Source organism: Zeus faber (assembly GCF_960531495.2).
Source record: "Zeus faber genome assembly, chromosome: 15".
NCBI classification, from domain to species: domain Eukaryota; kingdom Metazoa; phylum Chordata; class Actinopteri; order Zeiformes; family Zeidae; genus Zeus; species Zeus faber.
This window is the reverse complement of record NC_137194.1, coordinates 9,678,882-9,691,160: the sequence shown is the minus strand read 5'-3', so window position 1 is coordinate 9,691,160 and position 12,279 is coordinate 9,678,882. Positions and strand designations below refer to the sequence as shown.

At 49.1% G+C, this 12,279-nt stretch overlaps 1 protein-coding gene across 1 annotated transcript in view; it reads left to right on the top strand.

Moving 5' to 3' along the window:
• Positions 1–11,793, top strand: part of phactr3a (phosphatase and actin regulator 3a) — a gene marked incomplete at its 5' end in the record, with an annotated part of 37,071 nt that extends 25,278 nt beyond the window's left edge. Inside the window, 8 exons of the mRNA XM_080016019.1 lie at positions 14–242; positions 913–1,163; positions 1,332–1,485; positions 9,155–9,210; positions 9,766–9,827; positions 9,933–10,073; positions 10,667–10,743; positions 11,156–11,793. Coding sequence (XP_079872145.1) covers positions 14–242; positions 913–1,163; positions 1,332–1,485; positions 9,155–9,210; positions 9,766–9,827; positions 9,933–10,073; positions 10,667–10,743; positions 11,156–11,171 — 986 coding nt within the window. The 3' untranslated portion in view covers positions 11,172–11,793. The remainder of the gene's footprint in view (positions 1–13; positions 243–912; positions 1,164–1,331; positions 1,486–9,154; positions 9,211–9,765; positions 9,828–9,932; positions 10,074–10,666; positions 10,744–11,155) is intronic.
• Between the last annotated feature and the right edge of the window lie 486 nt (positions 11,794–12,279).

Here is a 12,279-nt window from a genome sequence, read left to right as displayed (position 1 = left end):
TCCTCCCACGCAGATTCGGGCCCAATGTCGCTGCCCACCCACCTGCCTAACTCCTACCATCCCAAGGAGCCTCTTCCTCCCAGGGTCCAGGAGAGCCAGGGCCTGGTCCTGCCACTGCGGGGGCCCCTCTCCAACCCCTCAGGGTCCCCTCACCTCGGCAACATGATGCATCCTCCCATGCCGCCCAGCTGCATCATGGAGGAGCTGCAGAGAGCCTTCGCTTCCAAGAACAGACAAGAGAGGTGAGCGGAAGAAAAAGGTCTCACAAATCCCAAGGCTGATGTTGGCCTTCATGCAGTATCTATCATATCTAGATATGATAGCTGTAGTTCAAGGTTGATTTCTGTAATTAAGTATTAACTGCAGATGGGTTATAACATTTCTAAATGTCTTATAGTCACTGCACATAAACCTCAAAATACTAAGTAAAACCCAGATTCCCCTGACCGCCCCCGCCACCCATCCAGTTCCCGAAGCACCCGGCCTCCCGGAACCCCTTTCTGGGCATGGGCGTGTTTGCGCTGGCGTACCATTAGCGCAATATCTTTTGTGAATCGGACGCTGAGACGGGGCAGATAGCGGGCGCAATCGATGCGCAATTTATGGTGCAATTAGCGGCCGTAAACCATTTCTTCGTGAACTCGCTCCTCGGTGTACTTAAGTACTCATTCATACATTCTGACCATGTATACTATCGCCTTTTTTTTTTTTTTTGTATGCTGTATTTTAAAAAATAGAATGGGGAAAATATTTTTCCAAACTCTATTTCTCCATATGTATCCCTACTCCTGCGTACTCTTCCATACTGCGTAGGAGGCCAGGTTCCCACTCGCTGCCACAAGGCTTTTCTTTGCAAAGATTCACCGTGCGGGTTTAATCCTCCCCCTCTCCCTCTCTCCCTCTCTCCCCCAGTGTGCACAAAGGGTGCGAGCAGGGCTCCCCTCCCCGGCCGTGGCGCTCCGACGGCCGGCTGTCTCGCTCCTGCAGCTCGGAAAACCAGCATCCCTCCGTGTTGGCGGGCGGCTGCGGCATCGTCGGCGGGGGAGACTGGCCCAGGAAGGAGGCGGAGGAGAACAAGGAGAACATGCGGCTGGATCAGTGCTTCTCCAACACCTCGGGCCTCCCCAACGACCTGGACGGCTGGAACGACTCCGTCATCTCTGGTGGGTCCCGGCTCCAAACGGGTTGGGTTGGCAGATCAGTGGTTTTGGAGGAGGCGGCTCAATGGAGGGATAAGGGCGGATGGGTCAACCTGTTGGACCTTGAGCGGTCGCTCACTCACGGCCCACGGTGATGTTGGTCTCTCTGTGCTGTGGGTTTCGTGGTTTCAGGCACACTTCCTCGCAGGCTAAGGAAGGAGCTGTTAGCTGTGAAACTACGGAACCGACCCAGCAAGCAGGAGCTTGAGGACAGGAACATCTTCCCGGTCCGGAGCGACCAGGAGCGCCAGGAAATCCGCCAGCAGATTGAGATGAAACTTGCCAAGTAAGCCATGACGTCCTCACTACTACTACCATATCCTCGGGAATCTGTCCTGAGGATATGAATCCTAATGTTGGATGAAATGATGCTAAGCATTGAGGTCGTTTTGGTGTTTGGGTTACATGCATTAAACTGGATCATGCAAAGAGTTGTGGTGGTTAAATGTCTTGTCTTGGGTCCTCTAATGCAGTGATTCTCAACCTTTTTTATATCAAGGAGCCTCAATTTGATATGCATCAGGCCATGGATGCAATTTGATAAGATTTGGCCTCTGGGACCCCCCATTCTGAGAAGATTTTTAGTGTTAGTCCAAACTTCCATACCTGTCTATACTATAATAAGGGAAATAACAGTGAAACTATGATCAAAACAGCCTTATTGTTCATTCTCGATTGGTGCTTATGTCTTTTTGTGAACTAATGTTGAAGATCATCTTATATCATTTTGCTGGAGACCCCCTGGAACCTCTTGAAGGACCCCTGGGATTCCCCACACCCCAGGTTAAGAACCACTGCTCTAATTTTACAGAGATCTCCACTTAAGTAACGATATCCAAGCTGAAAAAAAATATATCGGGCCAATACTTTCATGGTAAAGCTATTCACCGCGTTCCAAATTTTTATGCAAATTGGATTTAGGTGTCCTAAAGATTTAATTTTTTGTTTTTCAATTAAACTCATGGATGGTATTGTGTTTCAGGGCTCTTTGGATCACTGAAATCAATCTCAGACACTTGTGATAATGAGCTCAATTAAAGGAAAACTACTTACGGGCGTTCCACATTATTAAGCAGCCACAGGTTTCAAGCAAAATGGGAAATAAAAAGGTTCTCTCTGCTGCCGAAAAGCCTCAAATAGTGCAATGCCTTGGACGAGGTATGAAAACATTCGATATTTCACGAAAACTTAAGTGTGATCATCGTACTGTGAAGAGATTTGTGGCTGATTCACGGGTTCATGCAGATAAAGGCACAATGAGGAAGGTTTCTGCCAGACAAATTCATGGGATTAAGAGAACAGCTGCTAAAATGCCATTACAAAGCAGCAAACAGGTATTTGAAGCTGCTGGTGCCTCTGGAGTCCCGCCAACCGCCCCTAACCAATGCTCACAAGCAGAAACGGTTGCAGTGGGCTCAGAAATACATGAAGACACATTTTCAAACAGTCTTGTTTCCTGATGAGTGCTGTGCAACCCTGGATGGTGCAGATGGATGGAGTAGTGGATGGTTGGTGGATGGCCACCATGTCCCTACAAGGCTGCCACGTCAGCAAGGAGGTGGCAGAGTCATGTTTTGGGCCGGAATCATGGGGAGAGAGCTGGTAGGCCCCTTTAGGTGAAAATGACCTCGGCAAAGTATATAGAGTTTCTGACTGACCACTTTCTTCCATGGTACAAAAAGAAGAACCCTGCCTTCCGTTAGCAAAATCATCTTCATGCATGACAATGCACCATCTCATGCTGCAAAGAATACCTCTGTGTCATTGGCTGCTATGGGCATAAAAGGAGAGAAACTCATGGTGTGGCCCCCATCCTCCCCTGACCTCAACCCTACTGAGAACCTTTGGAGCATCCTCAAGCAAAAGATCTATGAGGGTGGGAGGCAGTTTGCATCAAAACAGCAGCTCTGGGAGGTTATTCTGACATTCAAAGAAATTCAAGCAGAAACTCTCCAAAAACTCACAAGTTCAATGGATGCAAGAATTGTGAAGGTGATATCGAAGAAGGCTCCTATGTTAACATGTAACTTGGCCTGTTAAGATGTTTTTGATTAAAATAGCTTTTGATTTCAGTAAATATGACCTCCTAATGCTGCAAATTCAACAAATGACCATTTTCAGTTCTTCACAAACGATAAAATGTTTTGAAACTCTGTTGTGCATAATAATTTGGGACAGTGCATTTTTAGTTTTTTATTTTTGAAAAAAATACTGTTATCATTGGGAGGTTTGTTCAATAACATTCAAATTATACCCTAACGGTTGATGACTTGAAAATTATACTGACTGTCATTTGCATCGACTATTCAGGAAAATCAGAGAAAAATATAATTTGCATAATAATTTGGAACGCGGTGTAAGCTTAATGGCTCTGGTTACACAACGCTCTGTAAGTGGGGATTCAGGAGGTGAGATTCTAAATCTGATTTAAACTAATTATGTCCTTTTGCTCGTGAGTCGACTGTTTTGGTTTGTTTTGGATAATCTGCAAGGTTTAGAGCGTATTGTTTGGGTCTGAGCCTTGAGTCAAGGGCCAGTCCTAATCCCAAAAAAGCCTTTCTATTGTGCTTTGGGGCGCGGATTTTCCCGAGATTAACGTTTAACTCTGTAATTTGACAAATCTGGGTCCTTGAATGGTGTTTGCCTGTATAAAGACCATTCCGGCACCAATTAAACAATTAACAAATGCAACTGACGAGCACGGAACAGTATTCAGGAAAAAAATCGAGACGAAAGTGTTGAAATACAGGGCGTGCAGGTGTTTGTTGACTGTCCTCTCCTGTACCGTATGTCCGGCGACTGCTTTCTTCACCAGGCTGTGGTCGGACAGTTGCTCACGTTCCATCCGGGAACAGTCCCGACAAATCATTGTCTCAAAACGCGACCTCCCAAAACTGGGAGGTTACATCACATGGTGCAGCCAGGGACACTCGACGGAACGTGTGCATTTTTGGAGAGATTTGGGAGCCGCGAAACGGCAACCACAACGGTGTAACGGTCGGTGGTGTAACAGTGGCCCATGTGCACAGGGCATTTCGACCACGTCCACGTTTACGCGAACGCTGTTCACCCGATGCCGGGGGGGGGGGTTGGGTGTGGGTGTCCCGGTTCAGCATCGCAAGACCCGGCGATGTTGCCTTCACACCAGGGTGTCAAAACTGGGCGCGGCACACCGTGGCATGACATCGCGGTTTGATAACTCACGGCGGAGTGCGGGATCGCCACCCAGCCTCCCCCCGCCAAAGAGAAAGAGATGCCCAGGCTGTCTCTGACGACACCAGGAACAATTTTTCGGATTCCTCAGGGCTGCAAAGGGGGAGAGTGTCTTCCGGAGTGCGGTGCTGTCGCTCGTGACCCGGCTGGCCGGTGTGAATGCCAGCGGAATATCAGTGCATCGTGACCGCCGTAGGAAGCGCCGGCTCTCGGCAGCGACGTCCGCGGAGCCAGATCCCTCCTTAGAGAGCGGCTTGGGAATTACTCACTTGAGAAAAATAAATGATAGAAATCCGCACTCCCCCAAAATCACACTCTCCCAAGTGCCGTCCAGATCTTGTGGCACTGATTGCAACGGGACTGATTAGAGCATTTGGGAGCCACCAACTCTGTTTTTCCGGTGTGAATTTGTCCATTTGGATTTGGAGAGTGTATCACGCGTAGTGCACAAGATTACGCGTCAGGGACCAATTAATCCATGGATTGATTCGGCGGCATCGAGAGAACTCTCAATCGGAGCCTCGCGTCCTGCTGAGTGAAAGGATGGGTTCTCTATTTCCAACCCAGGCCTTATTAAAATGTTGTTTCCCATCATTGATAACAGCCTTATATAAACGCCTTACTACTGAGGAACTTACCACTCTGCTGCAGCTCCTCACTGTGCTGCAGTCCAATGGGGCAAACGTTTAAAGAAAAAAAAACAAAAAAAAACCTTAAATCAAATTTTCAAAAACAGGGAAACTCACTTTATATTCCCACATGACTTAGTGTATTCATTTGGCATATTTTTCATCATAGTAATAAAATTAAATTGCCGTAGTACACCCAGAGCATAACATTGGCTACAGCAGGTTGTCAGTAGGAAGCGACGCAACTTCCCGTTTCCGTTTCTCGTCCCCTGTGGGTTTGCGCCGATTCAGCCCGAAACAGCTGATTTGCAAAAGTGCAAACGAGTCAATAAAACCCTGAAAAGCCTCACAAAACACACGGTTCGCGACCGCTTCGCCCCCCCCGGCATGACATAAAGGCTGCCCGACGTGCGACCTGTGAGCGGGGTTCTGCATGTTTTTCCCCAAGCCTTCAAACGCTCGCCCGTTTGGGCTGCGTCTAGGCACAGCGAGAGGCATGGTGCATGGTGGCAGAGCCGGCTGACGACGTGGAGGTTGAGGCTCGGCGCGAAAAACAGCGCGGCGATCCTTTAAGCGGAGACGACCGTTGTGGCGAGACGCTTTCACGATTCGGCAATGAGTATCTCCTCCGGAATTCTCTGCCTCCACCAAGCAGGTAGCCGACGCCCGTGCCACGCGGAAAACTCGGCGGTCGCCGCTCTGTTTTGGTTTTTTTTGGAGGAGGGAAGCCCTGTCTAAATATAGCCTTGGCGACAGTGAAGAGGAGAGCGATGCTGAGCGCCGGAGTAAAGCTCATTTCCCCCTGGGCGCCCGCACCGAATGACAAAACGGTCCATCACCAGGCCCTCCGGATCCGCCCGGATCATTCCCCCCCTGCTCAGATTCAATCTCACCTTCCCTTTGTTTTCCACCCCCCCCCCCCCCACCCCACCCTTTTCGGCAAGTCGCCGGGAAGAAAGGCGTCGCCTTATTGGCTGCGCGGCAAAAGCGGAAAAACACTGCCAGGGCTCGGAGGGAGATAATGAAAGCTTGTCAATCCGCTGTGTCGCGATGTGAAATGACCTTTCTATCTATAGAGCATCTCCGCCCGCCGCCCCTGCCTCAGCGCCGCTCCGCCGATGCTATTCTTAGCCTCCGAGACTGTTGAATAATGGATTTTTCATTGGGCCTCCCCTCTCGCTCACAACCCCCCCCCCCGACCGCCTCCACAAATGTGCGATGTTGGGGTGGGGGGATAGGAGGAGGTACAGTAGCACGAGGTGTGGGGAGGGGAGGATAAAGCACGGGGAGGGAGATGCCGCTCCGCTTGGAAGGGGGAGCTCAGCTTCACAGCCCGGGTGTTTGTCTCTTTGTCTCGGTTTGCAGATGAACTAGTGGGGAGGAGGAGGAGGAGGAGGAGGAGGAGGAGGAGGAGGAGGAGGAGGAGGAGGAGGAGGAGAAAAAAAAAGAGCCAACTCCGCCCACGCAGGGCTTGCTCACTCTCCTCCCTTCGCCGGGCACAGCTGGAGTTTGTATTTAAGCTATTTTTATTGCGGCAACAAGAGGGATTTATTTATTTATTTATTCGTTTATTTATTTATTCCGTGCCAAGGAAAGTGTTTGTGTCACGGGCGGACGCTTTCACAGGTCCCTCCCCAAGCCGGCCGTCCGTCGCACGCCCAGAGCCCAGCTGGAAGAAAGGGAGCGGTCCAGATTTCCATTTAAAAGGTGTAAAAATGAATTCTGTGCTAGTCGTTTCACAGTGCTGCTTCCATGGAGTGAGACAGTTCCCGCTGAAGGTTCCCACTTATTGCCCCCGGATAGAGCCTCCGAGAGACAATGACTTCACAGTCGTTTGGATTCTCGAAATAAACCTGGGAGGGAGAAAAAAAACAACAAAAAAAACCCCCAAAAAAAAACCTTCAGGTCTGCGTCGCTATAAATAGAACCAGATGCAGTGCACGATGCGTCGTGCTCCCCATGTTGCCTGAGTAGCGTGGTCGTCGTGAGAGCCTGTTGCTAGGGAGAAACCGGGGCTTTCCACGGGAACACTTTATTGTCTGCAAAATGAAGGAGAAACTGATGTTGCCTAGCAACGTCGACGACCAGGTCAATAATATGGTGGATGCTGCGTCCGCTGGGGCTTCGGGAGAGATTCTCCATTTCATCTGTTGCAAATGTGCCACTCTCACGTCTGTTGGAAGGCTTTCTTTCTTCCTCATTGCGAAGGGTATCAATAAATGTTCTTTTATTGCGTTGCGGGGTAAAGACTGATTTGATCGAAAGGAGAGATTGTCCATCCAGGCAAACTAAAACGAGCAGGCAAAACTGAACGTATGATCGTTTACGCTCTCTTTCTTGAAAAACGAACACGGGGACCAATTGTGCCGTAGTTGCATAATCCGTTACATTTACGCAGAAAATAAAGAATTTGCACCATAATACTGTAGTTCCCGATGGGGATTCTGGTTTACAATTATATTTGTCATGAAGTAATGTTCTTTGAGGAGCAAAACGAGTTGAGCCACAAGCTATTTTGGCTATTTAGGTTAGTGTGTGTTGATTTACACAGACTACTTGTTTGCCAAGGGGAAAATGCATTGACCGGCCATGTGATGTTTGGGTTGGGTAACTGGAGACGTCTTGACTAAAGAAATAATCCCCCTTAATCCCTGTTTAACTATTCAACTTGATAGATATACGATGTGTATAAATTACAAGTCATAGAGGTATTTTTGCATTTTATGTTTGCATTGTGCAATGTAGGCCTAGTGCACATTTAGGCTTTGCAGTAAATATAGGCTAAAAGGTTTGAATGAGCCTGATTACACGGATCCTCCCTTATCTTATCTTATCGCCTTACTTTGAGTGAGAGGGACATTTGGACCATCCAGTGACACACGTGCACATGGATGTGGTCGCGGGGCAGCGTGCTGGCAGGCGTCGGGCTTTCTGAGAGTGACCTGACTTAGGTCTCGGCGGCCCAGAAGTACAAAGGGCGTGTTAACCTGGGCTCCAGGCGGGGCGCCGGGGATGAAGGGGTGTCCCGCTGCGAGGGGACGCTCTGCGCCCTGGCCTTTCCACTTCTGAGGCCGTGGACTCGCGGCGCTGGCCGGAGCTGAGGCCTGCGGTGCCACCGGCGCTAATTATTCATAAAGAGACTTTGCTTTGGCTTTAGGGTTTAGGAGACCTATCACGCTGGAGAATCAGCCATTGGACGCCCCTAAGCCTTGTTGTTTTATGAAAAATAACTTCTGTGCTGTGTTAGTTCCAGGTTCAATACATTGAATCGATTCAATTTGTCTTCAATGAACACTGGCCCAGTCCGGCCCGCGACTTGGAGCATTTTTAACATTTTGGCGCACCGTGTATTTGAGTTTGACACCCCTGGTCTAAACCATCTCATGACCGCATCCAATTCGTGATTTTTTTCCCCCCAATGTGTTGCGTGGTAAAAAAACCCCAAATAAAACGAAAAATAAATAAAAATCCTGCAAAAATCGAAATACTTAAATGAGGTTCAAACATTTTGTACAAGTTGATTGATTATGAATGTGATATAAAAGCGAATAACACGCATGTTATGACGACCTGATGTGCAACATGAAATGCGTCGAAATGAGAGAAATAAACCCTTGCAACGCGGTTCGGGTGGACGGCTGCGACGTGGGTAGTGTGTAGCGTTGCATATGCGCAGTAAGTATCACCGGCGGACAACCCCACGGAGACGTGGGGATGCCGCGCGTGGCGGCGGCGGCGGCGGCGGCTCCTCCTCCCGCGCGTCACGCACGCCGCGCGCGGCGCGCTTCAAAAGGCGCGCCGCGCGCGGAGCGCCCGGAGCTTTGCGCGCAGCGCCGCGACGGCACCGGGAGCGTCGGGCGCGGAGGGCGGGAGGCGGCGCGGTCGGATTCCTTACAGCGCCCTCGGGGAAGGGCAGCCCGGCCGCAGGGTCCACATGCCGGGGAGCGCCTCCGCCGAAGCACCACAGCCGCGGCGGCTCGGACGCCAGATGGGGGCGTAGAGGGCTCCCGTCGAGGACGCAGCCCGCGTAGACCCGGGAGCGGGGTGTTCCGGTCGGAGGCTGGAGCGAAGAGTCGAAATGGTTCAAAACGTGGTTCTGGTGTTTTTCCGCAGGCGGCTGAGCCAGAGACCCAACGTGGAGGAGCTGGAGAGTCGGAATATTCTCAAGCGTGAGTTGATACGTGAATGAGAATGTGTGGTCGTCAACATTCCATTGTAGCACGAAGCTTCAATAACAACCTGTCACAACGGTAGGAGTCGCGCATAAATGGTAGCGTGACCTACATTATTCATGCAACTTTTAGGGGCAGAATAACGCTCAAGTGGGTTATTTTCTAAGGACGGTTTTAGGGATTTTATTTGTAAAACGGATATAAATATATAAATACTGTATACATATATATATATATATAAATATAAATATGCACGTATGCATACATGCATTGGGGTTATTGCAGTCACTATTGGAGAAAATACTTAAATTTGTTAAAACGATATATATTTTTATTTTTACACACTAAGAAATAGATTTTACAATTTTAAGCAATTTCCTTTAAAGTTGATCCAATTACTCGTTTTTTTCATTGTGCGATGTTCATTACAGACGCATGTGTAATGCAATTTGGGGCTTACTGTACACAAAAAAAAAGTCCAAGTGAAACATTTTGCTGGAATATCCACTTGATGAGATATGTTCTGGACCATGTTTCCGCCTCTTGTTTCAGAGAGAAATGACCAGACTGAGCAGGAGGAGAGGAGGGAGATCAAACAGCGGCTAAACAGAAAGGTAAATAACTTTCTGCGGATATGAATGTTTCTCTATCGTTATCCTGCCTCGATTGAGCCGTCTCAACGCCCTCGTGTCCCCTTTTCCCTTTGTGTTTGCTCGCAGCTGAACCAGAGGCCCACGGTGGACGAGCTGCGGGACCGAAAGATCCTGATCCGCTTCAGTGACTATGTGGAGGTGGCCAAAGCTCAGGACTACGACAGGAGGGCGGACAAGCCCTGGACCCGGCTGTCAGCAGCAGACAAGGTGGGGGTCCAGCTCTACCCACCTGATAGGAGATATGGGCCTCTGGGAGTGGTTACTGTTAAAGAAATAAGGTCATTGAATCATTTATTATCGGTAAAATTGGGGAATTTTACACAAAATCCATAGGAAGCATTAATATCTGCTTATCCATGCTGAACGTTTGTAACGTGAAGCGCGATATCAGACTAAAAATCCTCTCGTAATTTCAGACCGAATGTAAAAGGTTCACGCTATGATGACACTATGACACTACTATCACACTATGATGGCGTCTTAATTTGAGTGAGTGAGAACAAACAAAAACAAACAACCCGCCGCACTGACACGATCAACAAGCTGTTTATTCAAACCTTTAGGCCAATGAGTTTAGAGAACAAAACCTTTGACGTCGCTCATCAATAGTAGTGACGCCGCCTGCCACCTTTATCACATTTTCCCAAACCTAAACTATGCTCCCCCTTAGTCGTCAAGGCTGTTTCCATGTCTTTATCAGCACGCCGCGCTGACTTTCCCGTCCAAAGGTCGCGGCAAATCGGGGCGCCTCCTGCAGACGGGGCCACGCTTAATGGTTTTCTCGCGCTCCGTCTCCGCAGGCGGCGATCCGAAAGGAGCTGAACGAGTTCAAAAGCACCGAGATGGAGGTGCACGCTTCGAGCAAGCATCTTACAAGGTAAGCATCCCCGCGTGCCGCGCGCGCACGGCCGGGATTCTGTTTGTGTTCTATTCTGGGCCGCGCCGGGCTACTTTTAGCGCTCCTTGCTCAGGGCTAAAGATAGATGGTCGTTGCCAAAAGTGGAGAGCAGGAGAGATTATCCTCAGGAGAGCCAGGGCCGCTCAGCAGAACGAGGGGGCAGGGGGATAAAATGTATTAGTGTCCTTGTCTCGGGCTGCGTGGGGGGCTGCTCCTTGCCAGGCTCTCGTACTGTAACAGTGACCCAGAGTGAGGGGGCTGAGACAAAGCGTCCAGCGCTAAAAATAGCTCCACCGGATTGATTAATGGCAATCGTAAGCCGAGCGACGACAAAGGCACCTTCTGTCCCTCACGATTTCCGCCCCTGCTCCGTCTCCCCTCTCCTCCCCAGGTTCCACCGGCCGTGAAAAGGGTGGAGTTTCTTCCGTGAAGAAATGCTGAGCTTGGGCGTTTGTTCTCAAAGCGGCTGCCGGGGAGCGACTGCTCAAAGAGCCTGGAGCCCTTTCGACTTGCAGGGTGTCTTAAAATTATTCTTCCAGCGACCCCGGCCTCCACCGTCGCGGGGGTGGGAGACAAGTGTTTGGGGGAGACGGGAGGACGGTAATGTTTTCGGCAGCGTGTCCCGGGGACAACGCTTCCACGTTGGAGGCTCGGAATCCCGGAGCTGGAGGACTCGAGCGGAACCTCGGGTTCTCTTTCAGTGCGAGAGCCGAGGAAAAACAATCGTGTCATTTACTGTAGTGTTTTTATTTTATTTTATATTCTTGTAATCATGTCATGGACTCCTTTGACGGGGCAGTGAGGAAGTTGTGCATGTGACCAGCTTCACATTTTCTTATTTGATGGGTAAATATGTCACTGGGACTGTGCGTTTTTAGAGGGCGGGTGTGTTGGGGGATGAATTTGATATTAACTGTATATACAGTATGTCAGCCTGAACAGGACTTACAACAGCTTCACTGAAAAGGAGAGGAAAAAAAAACAACACCTTTGTAAGCACTACTTGTCCTTAAAATACAAGGTCTTTTTCAAGAACGTCTTGTCTACGTTGTTTTATTCTCCCCAAAAAAAACAAAAAAAACCCCAGAATTCTTAAGGGGTTATTTACTCAAATTCAATTTGTGGTTGTTTGTTTTCATCAATCTTGAGCAATATCATCAAATAAAAACACAAAAGCATTTGAAATATAACATCAGAAAGGTTTATGGTAGCCGTTTCCATGGTTTCAGGGAATATCACCAATAACTGGAGCTGGGACGAGGAGACACATGACTTTGAGCATTGATCTACTACATTTCAAAGGAGCTAGGCTAGCTGATCCCTTCTGCCGCCTTGTATTGCGCTAACACGGTTAGCATGCAACCCGTCACGATCTTGGTCCTGGACACACAAGAATGAAATTGGTCTTGACCTTCTCGTCTCAATCTGGGTAAGACGGACGGAAGGCAGATTTCCCAAAAACTGGAGTACACCTTGAAAAAGGAGTAATGGTAATTTGAGCTGTGGGGTCGTTGA